This window comes from Stylophora pistillata, chromosome 7 (assembly GCF_964205215.1).
Source record: "Stylophora pistillata chromosome 7, jaStyPist1.2, whole genome shotgun sequence".
Classification (NCBI taxonomy): domain Eukaryota; kingdom Metazoa; phylum Cnidaria; class Anthozoa; order Scleractinia; family Pocilloporidae; genus Stylophora; species Stylophora pistillata.
The window spans coordinates 23,735,130-23,756,998 of record NC_142525.1 but is presented as its reverse complement, the minus strand read 5'-3'; the positions used below and the strand labels follow the sequence as shown (position 1 = coordinate 23,756,998).

Below are 21,869 nucleotides of genomic sequence, written 5' to 3'. Positions count from 1 at the left end.
AAAATGTACCGCCAAAATCAAAGAGAGGAACAAATTTCCTTTGTTTTAATATGTAAATAGCGGTACCTAAATTGGGTAAACCATGAGACTACTTCATTCCAGATTTTGTATCAGTGTCCAATAACTCGTTTCAATGTTGGTAAAAAGACTCCTCGCTGTAACCCACTCTAAGAAGACAAGCCGACTTTAAGAAAGCCGGCATGTGAAATCTAAACAACAAAGATAAACGAATAACTAGATAATAAACCATCTTTGACCACGTGTTTCACCCATGGCCGCTTGCTTAAAAGCTTTAAAGCTTACGTAACTTAGCCGAGCATAGACTAGAACCTATCCTTGACGATGTATAGCACGTGACAAGCCCTTTGTTGACCATGACAAATCCAGCCATCCCGTTCAAATACATTTAATTGCGATTCCTCTCCTCTTTGTATTCATGCAGTTCCTGCTTCCCGAGCAAATTTAGGTAATCAGCGAATGATTCGTTATGTTTTTGATATCTGTCAATTGCCATCCATCGATGTTGAGAAGTTTGATTTAAAGGAGGTCAATCTCGCTGATTCCGTCTTCACTTTGGGCCAGTTCAGTGAACAGCCACTTGAGCTTCACCTCTCCTAAGCTGTTAATCAGTATTAGAGCGCCTGGGATGCGTAGCAAGATTCTCATGTGCCAGCCAGATATTTTGAATCGGTCATCGTTTAACGTCGTCCAATCAGAAAAGGGCAATCAGCGTGACGGTTTCTGGGTGGCACAAAATGTGGGATTTTTATTTTTCTTCGAGGGCTAGCTCCGATCCGTTTAAATGGATTTTCGGTTGGAAGGTACGAGGAGAATCGTAAATCTTTTTACCTTAATGCTGCGAAGTTTGAAAGTGGAGCGATGCGATTTTCGCGGGGAAAATGGCACGGGCGCTTGAACCCTTTCAAAACAAGGTTTCCATCTTTGTCTTTCTTTTACAAATTACATTCAACGACGAACTCAAAATTGTTCAAAATCGCTCAAAAAATCATTTTTGAGGCAAAAGGTCGACTATACACCACAGGTAAGGTAATTCAACGTTTATTTATCATTGATTTATATACATAGTCAGCAATATATCGCTATAGGTGAGGCAAACGGTAAATCTGGTACATTCACTATAAAATAACAATCGGCTACACAAACAGATTGTATGGGCCCCCTGTGGTTTTTCCGCTATCCAAAATACGTGTCTTGATGAAATTTGCCACGAAAGCATATTTTAAGAAGACGTGATTTCCTCGTTTCGGCAAGTTCCGTTATTGCTTTAAATAAACTGGTCACTTATACGGATGAAAAAAACGGTGAAAAGGTTGAACTTCCCGAAGTAGTATCATAATCTGTGACAGTAACTGTTCGGAAGTGGGTCGCTTTTCGAACTAACTGTTCGACGGCTTTGAATTTTCCACAGAAGACCTCAGACCGCTGAGTCGTGCTCGGCCTTACTGTTCTCAGCTTAAATGAAACCTCGCAAAAGACTCGATAGCTTTAGTAACCACTTTCATTGACTAGACCTCGATGTCGAAACCGAGGCCTGTAAGAAGGCGAAGCGAAAGTCTTTCTGAGTTAGCGCAGGATTTACAGCTACTATGTGTCAAAGAGGAGGTTACCGACATGGAGAGGGCAAAAGAACTTCGCGAAAAGAGAATCGCCGAGTTAAGGAAAACAAACGGACCTTTAGGAACGGTAAGCTTTCATCGATCAATCGAGGTCAAACACACACCTACATTATATAAACGCAAGACATGCTGTTTCGTCTACTGACTAAAAAAGCAAAATTAGTTTCAAGGCCGTACATTTGTAGTGATATCCAAAACCTTGTGTCGATATGAACGGTGCAATGCTCGTGGAATGTGTTTAGTTATATCAGACAGCAGACCTAAGAAATCTCATTTCGCTGAAAGCATGAAAGTGTACACAAAATGTCAACATTGACATGAACCTATGTTTTCTGCCAATTCTTGCTCTACGGGGCGCTTAATACCGGAAAGTATGTTTCAATTGACTCATATGTTATGTATGATTCATAAAAATGTAAGGCAAAAAACATTTTAGCATCGAAAACGAACGATGATTTTCAGACCTTATTTTCAAATGAACAGTACATTACTTGTTATGGAATATATCATTTGCGACAGACAGCAGAACTGACTTCACTAAAAGCACTAGGGTGTGAACAAAATGTCAACATTGATGCTAAGTTATGCTTTCTTTCAATCCTGCTTGCGCTGAGCCCTCAAAATTAATTGCACTGATCCCTCAAATTAAATCACTTGGTGATTTACATCGACAACATGCTCATCTCACACATTAGTCCTATTTGTTATCATCGCACCCGACTGAAAACAAGGAAAGGAAAAAGCCTAAAAGGAAGTCAGCTAACATTAGCACACACGGTACATGAATTTTCGCGGAAATGGGAGTTACAAAGCGGATAAAGCAATAGAGATCGTTTATAATGTAAGTCATCCAGCGTGTAAGCAAGAGACACAGAGCAACTGACATTTTCGATGATACAATCAACAACCCATTGTGCGAAGCAAAGTTCTCAAAATCTTTCAAACTGAAACTACTTCTGTTTATTCTGATGGCTGTGTTTATAAAAGGGGGTAATCAGTTCTGGAAACTTAGTGCATTTAACCTCCCAATCATATGGATATCAGGGGCACAGACGACAGTATCATCTCGAGATATACTAAACAAGTTTAGATTAAGATCTTAAGCCTAGACCTGATACCGTTGAATAAACGAAGACTCAGTGAATATAAGCTCCCAACTTTAAGTTATCGAATACTGTCGGAGCATTTTACTTCCAGTAACGCTGACAGGAGTTTCTTCCTAATCTTCACGGATTTCGCAGGAAGTTGATGCGGAAAAGAAGTAGAAACGTGTACAATTCCCATTGCGTGTTAGTATGAAACGAAAGCGGAAACTAGAAAAAGGTCTGAGACAATAAGACGACATGCTGTGCACGTAGGTCATACATTTGTGTGCATTCTGTGCATTCTTCATGTGCGAAGCGACAGCGGTAGCAGAAATAGTCCCCAATCAATTCATGTAGTTAAGAACGTGTCCAGTAGAGCACTAGGCAGTCGTGATGCATGCCATCCCACCGATTTCAATTAAACTTTGCCAGTTCAAAGGATCTACCCCAAAAACTCAAAATGACAAACTGGTTTCGGCTTTGGTTATTTCCGGGGGGGGGGGAGATAGACTACCCCCTGGTTTTCTAAGTTTTCACTAAAAAATGGCCTCAGAATAGGTAAAATGTAAGAAGCTCTTACTGCAACTGTATTTCACATGTTGCTGTGATGGCGCGGTTTGCATACATATTGGTACATCCTTAATGAACGTACTATACAACTTTCAATTGACTTGATTGACGACTTGTCAATCAACAGAGGTGAATGAATTAGTGTGTTTTTACACTGTTCAATTCACTTAAATATTTGGTAACTTTGAGGTCAAATATCTTCCCTTGCTAGAAAGCTGCAACACTAATTTGAACGCGCCTTTCTATTCCATTATTTCATCTCTGAAATCACTAAGAAATCTTTGGGCACTGCCATACTTTTGTCTGGAATGCCTTTTGAAATCTGTCACTGTAAAAGCTCCTCTCAACTACACCTGTCACGCAATTGTAACTGTAGGCAGTTACTTAGGCAAGTATACCATCATTTTTTAGCTCGTTAAGCAAGATAATTAATCAAGGAAGCTACGAAATGTGAGTAACTTTCCAGGTTCTTGATAGAAATTGGAAATTTTACGTTTAAAGAGAAGCATGTAGACGAAATATTGCTGGGTTAATCGTACCGTTTCTCCCTTCTGTCGTTTATTTTGGAGATTTGCTAAAAATAAACAAATATGGCTTTCTTACGGCAAAAAAACATTTATTAGTCTTTGATTTGATTGTTTATTATCACAGTTGACAATCAAGAGATTGCAACGGGAGAGGAGATTTTAAGGTCACATGCCGCATTCTTGTTGACGTACAAGTTTCCGTTTGCTGTACAGACGAGAAGCTCTGTCTTCTCGCTTAAAAGGAAATTTCAGTAGCGATGTTAAATAAAAAAACTGCGCTATATTATTCCAGAAAATAAAACTAGAATGGTGTTATCGTTGTCACTTACTACTATCGAACATTTCCATGCAGAACTTGGTCGAACTAAATATCTGTGGCGTGACTTGGAAACGTTTCATAGGGATGTGAATTATTCAAGCGCGTTGTTCACACTGTCTGCTAAGGAACAACTTTCGAAAATTCTGCAGATCTATTTCTTATATACTTGCCCATTGATCAAAAAAAATATCTGCACCTCTTAAAACATGCTGTAACTACATGAAGAAAATATGCATCTCTCTCAAACTCGATCTTAAATAGCGTGACTTAAAGAATGAGGCCGAAATATCAGTAGGCTGTGCGCAAGGTTCCATTCAAGTTAGGTAATGATAAAAAAAAAATTGTAAAAAAGATCCCGTTGTTTTCGGAAGCATGACAATATATTTGAACGAAAAGCGAGAGGCAAACGTTTGTATTTTTAGTAACTTAATGGTGGCTGTGCCATACCCTACGGTCTTCGACTAAATTTTGCCACTTCACATCTGCAAGAAAGTTATGAAAATTGAATCAGATGTGGACTTCTAGAGAGTCTGAATGGGGCTAACTGTAAACTAAGAAATGGCTATAAATTCTCACGATTAGCTGGGCTCACAGATAGAAGAAGAAAGCTAGGATTGGGTAGTTCTCGTGATGACCCAGGTTCAGATATCTGCGCAGGATGCAGATAACTACCTGCTTCAGTTCTACGTTTGGGTTGCTGAAGGGATCCATTGTGACGAGCCTAGTGGGGCCTTGGGGTGTTCCAAACCGTGCGAGCTGATCTGCGCTCTAAATCTTTCCACCTCCATTATCATAAGCACGCCACATTCTCACGTCTCTATTCTTGTACGAGAAGTTATTCTATGCCTGTACGCCGGTCATGGTATGTTTGGGCATTGCTTACGCGGATGGCTAAACTTGACATAATATTGCATAGCAGCCCTTGACTCCATTCAGCTTAGGAGCAAGATGACAGTTTTATTTTGTTTTGTTTTGCTTTTGATCGAAACCTTTTTTTGAATGATAAATTATTGAGCATACTTGATTTAATCTCCTACGCGTTTCGTCTGACTATAGCAGATTTCATCAAGGAGTTTTTACAAATATAGTAAATCTTACTCATTTAAATATCTTTTTTCGACCTGTGCGCATAGTGTGAAGCAAGCGTTAAGGTGTCACCAAGATGATGTGCATCAGTGACATTTTTTGGACGTTACACGCATGAATGCGTGACGTGTTTGGGGGTCACAGACTTAGTGAAGCAAACGGACGGCATCCGCAGCGACGCAAGATGTGCCTAAGGTGTTGTACGTGCGTGACATTTTTCAGACGTTACAAGAACGTGCATGGATGTGTTGGGGGTCACGATAACCTCTATAACCCTTAAAAACATCACGTATTCGTACATGTAACGTGTCTAGTTTATCATTTACAAAAGTTTCCGGCAAAAAAAATATTGGTTGCATTATGGTGATGAAAAAAGCAGCGGAAGCGTATATTGCTGGCCAATTTGCAGCATACAGAAATGTTTTCAACGAGACCTAGACACCTGAGCCCGTCACTGCCCAACGAAACCCTCAAGAGTGCCATGTATGTAACATCTGGCTTGCACACTCACGCTGGAAAGGCCATAACATTCAGGGAAAATAATGGCAGATGAAATTTTCTAGCTAAAACCAGGCAGTTGTAATGATAAAGATTTGTAGAACATTCTGGAGGTGTTACCTTGAAAAAGGGCTTGATAATTATGAAAGGTTACGAGGTCATCACCGCGTCGCCGCATCCCGGTTAGCTCAATGGATAGAGCGCTGGACTGTTGTGCGGGAGGTCGAGGGTCCGAGCCCCGGCCAAACCAACACTAAAGGTCTTAAAAATAATTGAGAAGAATATGCTACCTTTCTATAACATCAAGAAATGGTTAGATATTCCAGTCCTCTCGGATAAGTCGGATAAGGACGAATAAATGGAGATCCTGTCTCCTGCAGGGTTAGGGGTAGGAGATGTTGATTTCCCACGCACGAGATTACTGTGTAATCTATGTCCTCCCCTGGGTGGGGTGGGTGGGTGTGAGGGCCGCAGGTTAGAAAACTGTAACAGGCTATTGCGCTACCATCCTTAAATAAAGTTAAGTTAAGTTAAGTTACGGTATGAATACCATTTTTGCGTGGAAATTTCATTATGGCGGTAAGTGGCAACAACAACACATTTTCTGGAGAAATTACGCAATTTATGAACTTGATAGAGCTATTGATATCTCCTTTCAAACGAGACAGCAGAGTTTCTCGTCATCCACTGTATGTAATAGCCGAAGTTGCTGTACTCGGGAACTTGTATGTCAACAAGCACGCGGCATGTGACCTTAAAATCTCCTCTCTCTTTATTGTCAACTGTGATAATAAACAATCAAATCAAAGACTTATAAATGTTTTTCGCCGTAAAAAAGCCATATTTGCCTATCTTTAACAAATCTCTAAAATAAACGACAGAAGAGAGAAACGGTACGATTAACCCATCAATATTTCACCTACATGCTCCTCTTTAAACGTGAAATTTCCAATTTCTATCAAGAATCTGGAAAGTTGCGCACATTTCTTAGCTTCCTTGATTAATTATCTTGCTTAACGAGCTAAAAAATGATGGTGTACTTGCCTAAATAACTGCCTGCAACTAGAATTGCGTGACAGGTGTAGTTGAGAGGAGCTTTCACAGTGGCAGAATTCAAAAGGCATTCCAGACAAAAGTATGGCAGTGACCAAATATTATTTTTAGTGATTTTCAGAGATGAAATAATGGACTAGAAAGGCGCGTTCAAATTAGTGTTGCAACTTTCTGGCAAGGGGAGGTATTTGACTTCAAAGTTACCAAATATTTGAGTGAATCGAAAAGTGTAAAAACACACTAAAACATTCACCTCTGCTGACTGAAAAGCCGTCAATCAAGTCAATTGAAAGTTGCATGGTACATTCATTAAGGATGTACCAATATGTATGAAAACCATCACAGTGATATGTGAAATACAGTTGCAGTAACTGCTTCTTACATTTAACCTATTTTGAGGCCATTTTTTAGTGAAAACCTAGAAAAACCGGGGGGTGGTCTATCTCCCCCCGGAAATAACCAAAGCAGAAACCAGTTTGTCGTTTTGAGTTTTGGGGTAGACCCTTTGAACTGGCAAAATTTCATTGAAATCGGTGCGATGGCATCTATCACGACTCCCTGATGCTCTCGTGGACACGTTCTTAAAAGATTTGTTCGTCTTTTCCGAGGAAGAAAGGTAATCGTGGGCTTCATTCTCTCCACATAAAAATACAACGCCGATGAGAATCATTAGACCATTTCCTCCTTTGAAATTATGCAAATAGCCATACTTTGTCAATAAAAATGATTCAGCGAGTAGCTGTTTTAGGTGCAACCACTCACAACGTTTTACTTCTTTGTAATTAATCATTCTTTGTTTAGGGATATCAGCGAATCTTAGGCGATATAGAGCAAACACTCGATCGCCGTCAAGTCCTGGAAAAGTACTATTTGAAAGTTAAAGAAAATCTACAGGAAACTCAAGCAGTTAGCGAGACTGAGATAAATGACTTTCGGAGGGAAGCTGAGGTTCGTCTTGAGGATCTCGGAACCAAGAGATACCCTGTTCTTATTCTTGGTAAGTCTTGTAACAGTGGACCTGAAACCATTCTGAACCATTCTGATTGTCCCAGAAGAATTCAGGGTTTTTTCTTAATTACTAGTTCCTCTTGGTTGAGTCATCATTCGCCACTCTCAATACTTAAAAGTTTTGATCTTTCATTGTCAGCATTTCCTCATACCGAAAGCCGTGGAAAACTCTTCTCCCCAACGCCCCTTGGTCTGCATTACATTCCTTTCGCCTCGCAATCTTACCAGTCCTGAGACAAAATTATAGCAGTGACGAAATATGAAAATAACAAAAAAATAATTGAGGTTTTGGAAATACTAAGGAAATTTTCATCAGGTGCTTCAAAGGATTTTATGACTAGGGAATTTTGGTAATCATTTTTAGAGGTTAACCCATGTAGCTCGGTTGTGGTCCGACAAATTATCAGTCTGAAGGCACGAATCGCCTTTAATCCACGGGTGTAAAACGGCTAATTTTCAAATATTCTCTATAATAGAAATGTAATTCATGTTTCATTCTTTAAAACCCTTCCTATTTTCCTAAAACAGGAGAAACCAGCGCTGGAAAAAGCAGTCTTATTAACCTCTTACTTAACGACTCCATAATGCCAATCAGTATAAAGCAGAGTACATTGACCATATGCGAAATATCGTATGGAGCGATCAAAGAAGCTGTCCTGCACTTCGCGAATAGACGTGGGTTATCTCGTGTCCTTACCGGGCAGAGATTTGACAAGTATAAAGATTACATTAAAAAACCAATAGAGGATGAAAACTGGTGTGAGAAGATAGAGATCAGGATTCCAAATTTACTATTGAAGGTGATAAGACTTTTTGTGTGCGTACAATAAAAGTAACTGGGATAATCAAACAGTTCTGCATGGTATAGTAATAATCTTTGATAAACAGCTGAAAAAAAATCCAAGGTATACACTTCTCGAGCCCTTACTGGCACAAGCGTTTTAGCCAATTACAAAACGCTTTTTCTCTCCTCTCCCCGCTCGCTGTTGTATAGGGACAACATCACTGGTGAAGCCGGTGGACATGTATCAAAACAGACCTAGGTATATATCTTTCGTTTAGTACTCTGTTTCATCAGGTGTGTTAGGTTGATAATGAGCTCTACCGTTCTTTTCTGTATTGTGCTGAGTTGAGCTGTAGCTCGCCTCTATATTGACGATGATGATCCTAGTGAATAGGAAAATCGCACTAGGAGTTTATGCACGACCAAACAGCATAAAAATGGATCACTATTCATTCAAATACTTAATAAGTATTCGTTTCTCTCTCTTTAGGGTGGTGTAGTGATCATAGACAGCCCCGGAATTGGCGATTCAAAGAGCGTCAGTGAGATCACCTTGAAATACTTAAGTCGAGCCTACGCCTTTATCTACGTGATAAACACTCCAAACGCTGGAGGATTACAAAAGGACAGGGTAAACTTATGATTTGCTTTCTATCTCATACACTGTTGAGTAAACATATATTATGTTCAGATCAAAATATGGGTCACTCATAAAGACGCATCACCCCATTTTAATTGTTTTCAAATAAAATGCCCCGACAGCAAATATGATTTTCCATTCTTAAAATCTAGTTTTTGCGAAAAATCTTTCAGCTGATGCTTATCTTGAGTGAATGGATAAAACTCTACAAGGGAAAAGATGGCTGTGGCATCACTTCCGAGTCTGCTATTTTTGTCTGTAACAAGTGGGACGAGGTGGAAGAGCAGTCTAACCGAAATCAGGAGGAAAATCCTGAAAGGCACATCATCGACTCTCTCAAAAAGAACATTCCTGGACTGGATGGAAAATTCCAAATTATTAAGATGTCAGTCTCGAGAGCCACATCTGTACAAAAGAAATTCAACGTAATGAGTGATGATCTCAACAGTCTTGTGAATCGACTACAGCGTCTTCTGCCACTTTGCATTGAGAGAAAAACAGAATTTTTCTACTTGTAAGTTTGATTTCACACTTTGTTCTAATTATCCAATATCTTAAACACACGTTACTAAGGAAAACTTTTTCCAATTTCCCTCAACCCTTGAGGATAAATCTGTTTGTAGAAGCCAAGGGGTACAGATTATTGTTAATCCGATCCAACTAGATGTGACACTTTTCTATCAAAGAGGGCGTTGTAGATGTGCTATAAATTCAATACCTTTTTACGGCCGGAAAGAGCTACAGAAAAATGTTTCCCAGTAGATACATTTAAATCAAGACGTTGCGAAGTGTTTCCAAACCGTGTTCGAAATGAATATTTGCTCACTTCCGAAAAGAAATCCGAAATACTAAGCTTGCATAAACGTTATTCAACTGGTCTTATGAAGTTAAGAATCAATCCAAAAGACTTTTGAAGGAAAACAAATTTAAGAAAATGAGTCGCATTCGACTAAACGAGAAGAAAACAGCTTTTTAACATGCAGTTAATCAATCTTTATGCTCTGTTTGACAGCTGGATTAGCGGCCAGCTCTGCAGCTTGTCCGATCAGCTGAAAGGCGAAATGTATAACGCCAAAAGGAACAAAGAAGAACGTCTCAAGGCTCGGGAGGAACTTGACGAGAAACTCAGCAAGCTTAAAGAAGGCAACCCCATCCGAGAAATCGAGGGCGCCATAATTTTGTATGTGAAACAAGTGGAACAAGAACTTGCTTCCTACCTACAAACTGATGAATTTAAAAGAAACTTTTGCAGGTGGACAGAAAACCCTCTGCCTAAAACGGAAGAGGGTCAAAACTTTTCAAAGATGAAGGAGGCATTTAGCAGATGCATTGAACAACGATTCGAGACTCTCCTCCAAAACTGGGAAAGCAGAACGAATTTTTTCACGCAAGCACGCGCAGAACTGGAAGCACTATTTAACAAAGGTTTCCTAGAGTTTGAGAGAGAAATTCGAGACATCGACCGTGTTCTTACTGGGAGTGACGTGGAAGATTGCCAACCTTTTGAGATTCACCCAGGCCGGATTTTCTCACCCTTAGATCCAGGAAGGAGAAAATTTCTAGTGATGACTGGTTTGATTTTATGGACAGTTTTGGTACCTGTAGGCCTCACTGCCGGATTTCTTACTGCACCCGTCCTTGGGGTACTGGCATTTGGAAAGCATTTAAAGGAACTTCAACTGAAGAACAATTGTTGTCAAACACTAACAGACCTCTCGAAGAAGTTCCTTGACGACTTCATCAGAAATAAAATCCCCAGTTATGTTCAAGACAGATTCAGCGAGGAGACGAATCGCATTGCAAAAATCAAGAGGTGTCACCAACAGTTAATCACCAAATACGAGCAGCGATGCAAAGATCTGACAAAGAGCGAAGACGAATCAAGGGAAAAAGAGATCCTAGAAAAATATAGTCCATTGCACTCAAACTTGAAGAACATGAATGAAAACTTGATATTCGATGCGATCCAAAATGGAATACAGGTGATGTACCCATCTTGCCAGCTTGATTTGAGACGACTTAATTACAATGAGAAAGAAAGAGAGGCTCACCTTGGTAAAGGCACTTATGGGACGGTTTTCAAAGGAAGATACTCTCCTCCTGGACATGAAAAAACAGATGTTGCAGTCAAAAAGATCCGGGAGCATCCTGATAAATCAAATGTTGCTACCTTTCTAAAAGAAGCAGCGATGCTAAAGTAAGTTTTTTAGATCAGAATAGCTAGGGAACAGTGCTTTTACCTCATGCAGAAGTGAAAGCGCTCGACTCCTATGGCGTGGGTTCGATTATCGTACCTGGTGTTACATGCAGATTGACCTTGTTATTAGTTGTTGTCCTTGCATTTAAGAGTTTTCCCAGGGATTCTCTGTTTTTTTTCTTCCTTTACTATAATTATTTATGCTAAACTAACACAATTTAATTTAAAAAATAACGGAGTCACTCTGTGAAATGGCCTCTGCAGAGATTCAATTGACTGATCGCAGGTGCACTTAATTTTATCCTCCCCAATCTGCAGATTAGGAACAATTAACTACAATTGAAATTATTTGGTGCCATTTACATTTTAAATAATCCAGTTAATCCTTCCGTTATTCAATCAGATGTGAGTATATAGATTCTTGGGTGGTAAAATTCCAAGCAATAAATAAGCTCTTGCTTTTCACCATCATTTTACAGTAAATTGTAAAGCATCGTTAATTTTACTCCAGGGAATGGGGCCTAAAATTTATACATTATCATAAACTGTTAGAAAAGATTGCTAATCGGATCGCACTTTTACGCTTTCACAGTTCACTTTCAGAAGGCTTAAAAAAAAGGATACCCTGGTGAATTCATTGCAATTTGAACACCCGGGTACTTAGCCTAACTCAATATTAATTTGGTCACCATCTTTCACGCAGGCAACTTGAACACAAGCACATCGTTACATTTTATGGAGTGGGCATAGACGTTCAAAACCGAGAACTCGTTTCACTGGTTCTAGTGTTTGACTTGTGTATCAGGAGCCTAAACCAGCAAATCTTTGAAAATGATGAGTACATTCCATGGAAGACGGCCAGTGCAGCAGCTTGGATCATGCCCCGGGCAAAACAAATCTTAGATGCGCTTGAATTCATCCATAGCAAGAATGTTGTCCATCGGGATCTCAAGCTAGCCAACATTCTAGTGAGTTGATAGAGGATGAAATGTGATCAATTATAAACCAGACCAGATTTTAATGATCAAAATGAAAAATTATCCTTTCTTTGTGTTGTCACAATCGTAGGACAAAGAGAAAATTCTGGTGAGTCAGTAATTAGGAAATTAGAAATTAGGTAATGGAAATTAGGTAATGGAAATTAGGTAATGGAAATTACGTAATCCTAAAATGACCTCGGAAAAAAAGTGCTGGCTAGACTTTTCCGATATATCAACAGTAATCTGCCGGAAATCTCGATTTGGTAACCATTGTAAAAATATCCGAAGCAAAAACTCATCCAATGACCACATCAGCTCAGATGTTAGGTTCACATGTTGGAGAATACTCTGACTCCACCACCAGTGCATAAATTATTACGGCGTCACACTTTATTAGCTTAATATTTCATTTGCTCGAAATGAGCATTTGATCAATGCGAATTTTTTCTCGGTTATTTTAAAAAGTTGCATGTAAGATTCCATTGAAATCGGGATGAGCTGCGGCGAGATGAGTCCTTTAGCCACACTTTATTCTCTTAATATTTAAGTTGTTCGAAATGAGCATTAGATGACTCGAGTTTTTTCTTGGTCATTTGAAAAATTTGCATGTAAAATTATCTTGGTCGATTTTATGCGAATGAAATCGGGATAAGCTGCGGCAAGGTGAGTTTATTGGCTCCTATGCTGTCTCTACCACCGTTTTGAAAATTTGAAATATACAGGTACTTGGCACAGGGACAAAGAGTTTAACCTAAAGCCGGAGCAAATAGCGGTTCTTTTTTGGATTGATGTTTTGTAAATTAAGAAACCTTTTCAGGAAACTAACTTTGCCTGACATTATTTGCAGATCTCAAAAGATGATTACATCAAAGTTGCAGACTTGGGCCTAGCAACCTTTGAAGACAAAATCATTGGCACAATGTGTGGGACTCAACCGTATATGGCACCGGAAGTAATGGAAGGCAAACTTTACAGCACAAAGGTGGATATATACAGTTTTGGTCTCATGATGTGGGAAATGTGGTTTGGGAAGCGCGTCTTTACCGAACTACGCCGTGAAGAATTCTTTACTATACGAATTAAAGACGAGAATTATCGTCCACAAATTCCCGAGAATGGTAATCTCCCTCCAGCAAAATGGATAGAGCTCATGACATCGAGTTGGCAATCCGACTCAAGTTTGAGGCCAACAGCCACCAAATGTAAAGACATCATTAAGACAATTTCTGTCGATGCTTAAAAGCATCGACATGTTAAGTAGGTTACAGGATGATTTATCTCCTTTTGCGTTCATAATAATTTTCAGTTTATTTTCAAACAACTGACATCCATGCTCAGATGAGTTGATCCTTAGGGACCAACAGAAATATATGCCGGTGAGACCAAAATATAACAGGAATTTGGGCTTGACTCAAAAAAAAGGTACCAGTAGCTTTGTGGGTGAGAGCCTGGCTCATTTGCCCTCTGCGTAAATATTTTCGTGAGCCTAAGGCGCCTTTCATTTCTAGCCGCACGATTATTCGGCCCTAGGACTCCAAGTATGAGGCATGTTTCAATCGTTCAACGGTCGCAACAATTTCATGAGCTCTGGAGTTTAATTTGAAAATACTTTTATTTCTATTTTATCAGTTCCACTATGAATTCAAACAATCTAGAATGCTCAGTTTTTACAAAAAATGTTACAAAGTAGATTAACAGTGGAGGACATCTCAGTTCTACTATGAATTCAAACAATCTAAAATGCTCAATTGTCACAAAAATAAATTACCAAGTCTTTAACAATGGAGGACACCTGAGTTCTACTTTGAAGTTAAACAGTCTAGAATCCTCAATTGTTACCAAAAAAGTGATAAAGCAGATTAACAATGGAGGACATCTGAGTTTAACTATGAAGTTAAACACAGATTTTTTTTTCTCTTTGAACCTATATATAATATCAATTAATGATCAATGATTGTAATTGTTGCCTCAAATTTTTTTCAAAGAAGTTTGATTTCTTATCTTATCTTACATTTTATTACCAAGCAATAGAGTGAAATTAAGTATTGTATCAAATTTACAGAAGTTTGTACAATTTACTCGAAAAACTGTTTAAGTACGAACAACCACTACACTATTTATGAGTGTTTCACTGAAATACTGTTTGAGCTATTGAAGAGATTTAAAAATCAAGTTGGTTTGAGAAATTTTGAACCCTCAAAAAATTGAACCAAAGGTGACAAATGTTTTTGTTTCGTAAAAGGCTTTGAAATACATGTCTAAGGCACTCACAAAAATACTGTTTGAAAATAGCTGGGCATGGTCAGTGCTTTCTGTAAATGCACTATAGCCACAGCTATTAGACTGTAATCAAACAGAGAGGTTTTAAAAGATCAATCAGTGTTGAACATTTATACACTAAAGTAATGTACCTCTCAAAGAAGTGCTTTGGTCACTATCAGAACTCCCACCCCCCCTCGAATCTTCTTCATCAGACTTACATGTATCACTGCGACACCCTAAAAGGAAAAAAAATTTGAAACTAAATCAGCTTTGAATAGTGAAAATTTGATCAGGATTCACAGGTGAGCTACTTTTGACTGCATATATACTGTACAATGAATATGTGAATGATCATCACAGTTATGAACACTGATTAAGCAGTAGTGAAAATAAAACCCAAAAGAAATTCCAGCTTGTGCAGGAGTCGACCCCATGACCTCTGCATTCCTGGTGCAGAGCACTGCAGCAGTAATGCAGAGTCATGAGTCATGAGTTTGACTCCCACACAAGCCTGAATTTTCTTGGCCTTTATTTTCATTACTGCTTAATAAGCGTTCATAACTGCAATGATGAATCACACATTCATTCTTCAATCCACAGTTCAAATATATGATTTTCATATATTCACATTCATACACTATACAATGTTGCTTAGCTACTTATTCCTCCAAAAAATCTCTTCTTGTCTGATTGGGTGAAATCACCTGGTAAATTCTATGTAATCATGAGCTTGCAGTGATTGTTGAATATTTTTGGACTCTCCAATATCTTTTCAAGGCTATTTGGGCCAGCAAAAATGTTTAGTGACACTGCTCATTAAACATTATCCAACATCTCACTGTTTCCAATATCTGTAAGCTCAGAAACCAGTTGGAAGCATCAACCTTATGCCTGAAATATTTATAATCTCTTTTTGGAACAGTTGGATGATTAACACTTAATGGTAATGCAGCTATAGAATTATTATGTGGTAATTATTAACTTGCTAATCTTTCTACAGCTGCCTTTCTCATTTCCTCAGCTTTCTGTCTGTCAAACTCATCCCCCTCTTTCTTTTTCTTTACCTCCTCTTCTGTCTTCCTCATCTTTGTATCTCTTCTGTATGTAGTTATATCCTCACAGAGCTGCTGCAGCTTAGTCAGCTCCTCTTCTGTGCTTGACCTTTCAAAATCTAATTACGGTCAAACTTGAGTAAAATGGTCACCAGCAGCTTTATACAGGTTGATTGTTTAATTTAGGTTCTACCTCTACTGAATAAAGAATTTGATTTTCAGTGTTCAGCCCTACATACCTTTTTATTGGTCGTTGAAAGAAATTTATATCTCTTGCTCATTTGTAATAAAATAAACTACAGCTTTTGAGTACTAGTTTAGTTATATTTGATTACACATTCGGATGGTATCCTGTTACTCTATGAAGTGATTGCTTAATACAATAAAAATACACTCGTTGGGACCTAATTGCATCGTAAAAGGTGACCGCTACTGCTAAAAGAGGTGACCGCTTAATAGAGGTCACAAAACTTGCAATAAATAAGGGGAGAAATTTTCGGGACTTTCAAAACTGACCGCTTAATACAGGATGACCATTAAATACAGGTTCACTGAAAATGTAGAACATAAAAGGAGTAACCACGCTTTTATCGAATTGAAGTGTTGGGACATTCTTATCCTTTCAAAGCTTTGGCGTCCTCCGATTAGTATTTCTCAAGTATTCTATCCATCTTTTCTTGACATCCTCTACTTGTTTATCATCAGTAGAAAAAGCTTTGCTGAGTTAATTTTAGCTACTTCGTCCCACTCTTGGAGCTTTTCAGAGAAACACTTTGCCAATTTCTTTGCAAGGGCCAGCTCGTGCTGCACCTCTGGCCATCGGAATGGAACATGATACCCTGGAATTAAAAAAATTTAAGTTTTCTCAGATACCATCTACTGCTGCTTGAATAATAAACCTTAAAGGTGAGAAAACCCTTATTTATGAGCTCACAGAAGGCCACTAGCGACCGAAAACTTCGAAAAAAACATGAAATTGAAGAGGCCGCCGTATTGAATTTCCAGACAACAGCAGTGTTTGATTTTCAAACGGCAATAAGAAGTCTTATTTTCACTCATTCGCTAAAAAGATATATCTAAACTTGTTCCAAAAAGACTGGTTTACATAACCTTCTGATTTGTACGTGGCATAATTACAAATTCAGGATAAAAAACGTTCAGGTCAATCACTTACGTGAAAACCCACCTCTTGGCGTTGAAAACGCGCGTTCAGAACTCCCAACGTGACCGCACGGCTTGATCACGTGACCTCCACCGGTTTGACGTTCGAGGTTTCCGCTGAAAACCCTGTACTAAATGTCACTATTATAAGTAACTCAAGATATCTTGCTTTCAGTGGCATACCACTGATTGGTCACCATGCTCCAAATCATGTGGCAATGGGGTACAAACACATGAAGTTATCTGCCGTAAGAAGATCAACCCTACAGATTATGTGCCAAGCACAAGCTGTGCTGCTGATAAGAAACCAAGCATTTCTAAGAAAGTTCGATATTGTAACAGCATCGATTGCCCGGCTGACTGGGAGGAGGGGCTACCGGTAAGTACCTCCTGTTTTAAGAGGATCTTTCAATTGATCACTTTTTATTTTCCCTATTAGGAATTATAGTAAAGTTCGGATACAACAAGCACTGTCATTGGTTGAAAGTGCATGCTCTAACAGAGTACAGAGCACGTAGCTTAGCTAAAGCTGTCACGCCATTTTCCTGACAATTTGTACTATGTTCGACCATTTCCCGGACTTCTCTCTAGTTTTTTTTTCGTTAACTGAAAGTGGAATTTCGGGACAAGCGAGCTGGGAGAAGTGGAGAGAAACACTAGACTACGTACCGTGTTTTTCCCTACACCTCTTTCGCGCTCTAGCCACTTCCTGCCTCCTTTCTAACAGAACAGAGCACAGTCAAGGTTTCTTTTCTTATTAACCATACAGTTAAATGGCGTCCTAACAATGAAGTTTTATTTCTCATAGGAATCTCGAGAGTATTTCTATAAGTTAAACTTCTCTAATTAACCTTGCCAGAACTCCCTTTTAGCACAAAATGTCAATGGAGGGTTCCCAACCTCAGATTTTGCAAACTTTAATGATCTCCCGTTCTCATTTTTTTGAAAATCCATAAAGTTTTCATGCACGAATGTGCAGAGCCATTGTCTTTTATATATTTGTATTCCGATGCGTTCTCGTTGGTGTCACTGTCGGGGTTTTCCGAAAGTCCCGTAAAGACCAATTAATCTCTTACTTTTATACTTTCAAGCAGTAGTCAGTTACGTACGTATACCGCAAAATTAAGAATCAGTTTGTAACACTCCTCCATACTTTATTGTAAAGTGTTGAGTGAAGGCTACCCAAAAATCACTTGCTCCAAACTCAGCCGGCCACACCAGTTATTTTTTTTCTTCACTCTGATTAAATTTTTCGTTAAGTTTCAATTTTTCACTGTAGCCGACGGGTTTCTCCCCTCGCTACAACACTAGCCCTCGCCCTTACCAGATGGCTTGTATCTTCCCTCTTACTTTACAGAAAGTCGAATGCGGAGAGCCAATACCGCTTTATACTAATGACGTCATGAAATTTTAGACCCCCCGCATGACTCAGACAAACAAACTCCACTTCTTTGAGAGCTACAAAGGAATTGGCGAGCAGTTCGCTTATTCTCTTACAGTTCTGACCGAAGAGGACGGCGTTCCTGGCTCCAAATTTGAAAGAGAACCGGAAGAATACATTGTAGACCAGCTAAAACGGTGGTTAAAATGTAGGGGCTTAAAATTAAGCGGTAAACGAGAAGATCTTGTACAGACTGTGTGAGATGCGGGAATTATCACACCCTTGATCCGGCAATCGATCATGGAAAATGGTTTGCTGCCAAAGTTTTTCAAGAAAATTCTGATGTAAACAATGTAAAAAGGGGGTTGATGGGGCCTACACGACTCCCCAGCGCGTGTTTAGAATAGCCTATTCAAAGTTTGGCCCTCACGAGTATGTCTTTTAGCGATCGCCTTCTTTTGTAAGATACGAGCGGCGGATTTTTGTACATTTCGCTCAATACTGGTTGTGTTTCTATTAAATGCCAGTTCATGTAGTTTATGTAGTTAATGTTCATGCAGTTGTCATTGAATAATTTCTGTTTCTTTGACGCTGAATTTTCTCTTTCTTTCGGTGCTTTCCTCTTAGGAGCATGTGCTCAACTTACTTGCGCTGGTCTTAGATTTGCCTTCAGTAGATCGGGAAATTCGGCTGTTAGACCTTTTTCGCCGGGCCAGTGAAGAGCAGAAATATAACTTAAGTGTTTCTTGTCGTGTTTTTCTCCGTAAAAAACTCACGGGAGCAAGCCAACGCTTGCACTTTGCCATGTCTCGCGAAGGTTTTGGGAAAGGAATGAATACTTTCTTCCCTGATTCCTTTCACTCTTTGAGTGATTTTGGTCATTTATCTGCATATCTTGAGTCTGTCTTACACTCACCCCAACAACAGCGTTTGGTACCAACCATGCCGCTTCCTTTTAGAACGCCAAGTCATTTTTTGACGAAATTTTCCGTCGTTTTGTTTTAATTTTACAGCTCTCGCTCATACATTTCCTTAAGCTGGTCGCAATGTTTGTCTGAGTCTGTGCGGGGGGTCTCATAGGTTATCACGTAACAAAATCTATTTTTAGTAATCGTATAAAGCGCTATTGATCCAGAGACGCTGTCTTGTTACTAATTGGATCACTCTGACCAAAAAGCCATGGTGCATGCCCGATCTACTGTGTTGGTACAGAACCAAGCCGACACGTCTGCCATGTACAACCACATCACGCCCCACAGAACAAGACACGAACTCACGGATCCCAACTTACCCCGACGAAAAAGACGGTTCACAATCATATCGATATCACTGTTCAATATTTATCAGCGTATTGGTTCCCGTGCGTCAGATTTTGCTGGATTATTATAATCTGGCATAGGTGACATTTCCTGACGCCTGTCCCTGGGGAACTTTGATTATAAATTGTCAGAGGTTCCTTTTAGTTCAATGCCAAGTGGCTCTCTTTCATCGGGGGCGATGAAGGATGCTTTTGGCACTTATGATAGTGATGTTAACTATGTCAGTACGAGGCTTCTCAGTGTTCAATCATTGCGAATGTCCGTCAACATTCTTTAACAAAGTTAAATGCAAGCTTTACCGTAGATGTCTGTTAGCATCCCAGCTAAAACGAATAGAATGCAGCAAAATGATCCGTCAACAGGTTTTGCTACGATAATAACTCTCTCAGGTCTTCTCGTGGAGACCTCGACGAGTGTTTAACTGAATTTCAGTTTAATGACTGTTATTTTGTTATTAAAGCTGAAAAGTGCTGTTTTACAGTTCTAGGCGCCGCACACAAACACTTCAGCATGTAAGCGTTAATCTGCCCAACTTCCTTCCATGAAAGATTTTGAGACAGAGAATGAGTAACTCAGCTTAATGCGAGTGAAAGAACTAACCAGGACGAAAGAAATAGTTTATCATTTTAGGGTGTGTATGACTGATATCCTGAACGGAATTTTTACTATTCGATAGTTAATTAGAAATTTTAGACCGCCAAAGGAGTATCATTTCAAAATGAAGTATGCTGAAATAAGATTAACCTTGAAGTCATTTCTAAAATCATGTTTATCGTAAAATACTGTTATACAGTATGACTAGACAAGTTGTTATTTGATTGTGATAGTATGATTTAACCGTAAACAAATCGTGATTGAAATTATTTTGTGCAAGCAACGCTTTAAAGGATAGTATGACAGTTGAAATAAAGACAGTCGTTGCCCAAAAGTGTTTATGTCCGTGAATTGATTTCCATCACATTGATCTGAGCCTAGTCCAACCAATCCTGGGTCCCATAATGAGCTAAGACGTAACCGAGAAATTCTCAGAGAACGTACTACATTTACATTTCTACACTTTTCTCAAATACTCGGAGTAAAACTAAGCTATTAGGATAGATGTAATAAAACTTGTGCAGGCTGAAAGTGGAAGGTCCTTCTCTACAAGCATATATGGGGAAAGAAGAATTGATTAAAAAAATGCACAGGCAAACCGCCCGAGCGAAAACTTTATCCATGACAGATAACGTGATAAATGTACCGTAAACACAACGCCGGAGTCTCGTAATATCTACAGAGTTAAAGCTTGATTGAAGGTCAAGCTACATGTTTCCGACAAGAAATTTCTAATAAATCTGCCAATTATTTGTTTGATAATTATCCCTGCATGACAGTAAAAAAAAAAAAAAATTCAACAATTATTGGTTGACAACGAGTCATTCGCAGATGACGGAGGACTGATCATCACGTAACTTGCAGTGGATAGTCTTCACTGTCACGTCAATCAAAAGAACTGCCAACCGAGGCGACAGATCAACAGGCCACTACACTATCGTTTATTTAACTGAATTCCTATCCATCGTCTCTCTAATGGTTTCGAAACACAAAACCCGATTAAATTTAGAATCTCTTGTGCGCGAATTAAGCTTAAATGACACCTCATGATCAGAGAATCTGGCTGCTTAAGCTCTGTTCAAGTTCTGCATTTCATAAGACTGTAAAACTGTCAAAACATATTTGCTGCGTTATGAACGATTTTCTGCTATCTAAAATACGTGTCTTGATGAAATTTGCCACGAAAGCACATTTTGAGAAGACATGAATTCCTCTTTTCTGCAAGTTCCGTTATTGCTTTAAGTAAACTGATCACTTGTGTAAGTGATGACAAAAAAAGAGAGGTTACCGACATGGAGAGGGCAAAAGAACTTCGCGAAAAGAGAATCGCTGAGTTAAGGAAAACAAACGGAACTTTAGAGAAAGTAAGCTCTCATTAATCAATCGAGGTCAAACCCACACATACCTTATTTAAACGGAAGACATGCAATGCTATAATTTTTACTTTTCGTCAACTAAATGAAAAGCAAAATTAGCTATAAGGCCGTACATTCGCAGTGATTTCCAAAACCTTATGCAATGCTCATGGAATGTGATCGTTTATGTCAGAGAGCAGACCTACGGAATTTCATTTCGCTAAAAGCATAAAAGTGTACAAAAAAATTTCACGTATGTTTTCTGCCAGTTTTTCCGGGTACGGAGCGCTTAATACCGGACACTATGCTTCACCTAGACTTATATCTTATGTATAATTCATCAAAATGTAAAGCAAAAAAG

General features: G+C 39.0%; 1 protein-coding gene, 1 long non-coding RNA gene and 1 pseudogene across 3 annotated transcripts; 1 reads left to right on the top strand and 2 right to left on the bottom strand.

Annotated features, from left to right (window-relative positions):
- Positions 1 to 379: 379 nt before the first annotated feature.
- LOC111339834 (uncharacterized) lies at positions 380 to 16,010 on the top strand. Of its 2 annotated transcripts, none has more exons than XM_088728982.1 (8): positions 380 to 1,042; positions 7,577 to 7,772; positions 8,312 to 8,583; positions 9,058 to 9,198; positions 9,381 to 9,721; positions 10,220 to 11,404; positions 12,108 to 12,372; positions 13,232 to 16,010. In XM_088728982.1, the coding sequence occupies exons 3-8, from the start codon at positions 8,368 to 8,370 to the stop codon at positions 13,622 to 13,624; spliced, it is 2,541 nt and encodes an 846-aa protein (XP_088585108.1). In that variant the 5' UTR covers positions 380 to 1,042; positions 7,577 to 7,772; positions 8,312 to 8,367; the 3' UTR covers positions 13,625 to 16,010. The 2 variants fall into 2 exon arrangements, with proteins under 2 accessions (XP_088585108.1, XP_022802296.2); XM_022946561.2 differs by lacking the exon at positions 380 to 1,042 and adding an exon at positions 1,249 to 1,704.
- Positions 11,744 to 19,629, bottom strand: LOC148727171 (uncharacterized). The gene is made up of 2 exons (XR_015990141.1): positions 19,157 to 19,629; positions 11,744 to 12,369 (listed from the first exon to the last, which is right to left on the bottom strand). It is a non-coding gene; the product is annotated as an uncharacterized LOC148727171 (long non-coding RNA).
- Positions 15,624 to 16,829, bottom strand: LOC148727172 (uncharacterized; annotated as a pseudogene).
- Positions 19,630 to 21,869: the final 2,240 nt, after the last annotated feature.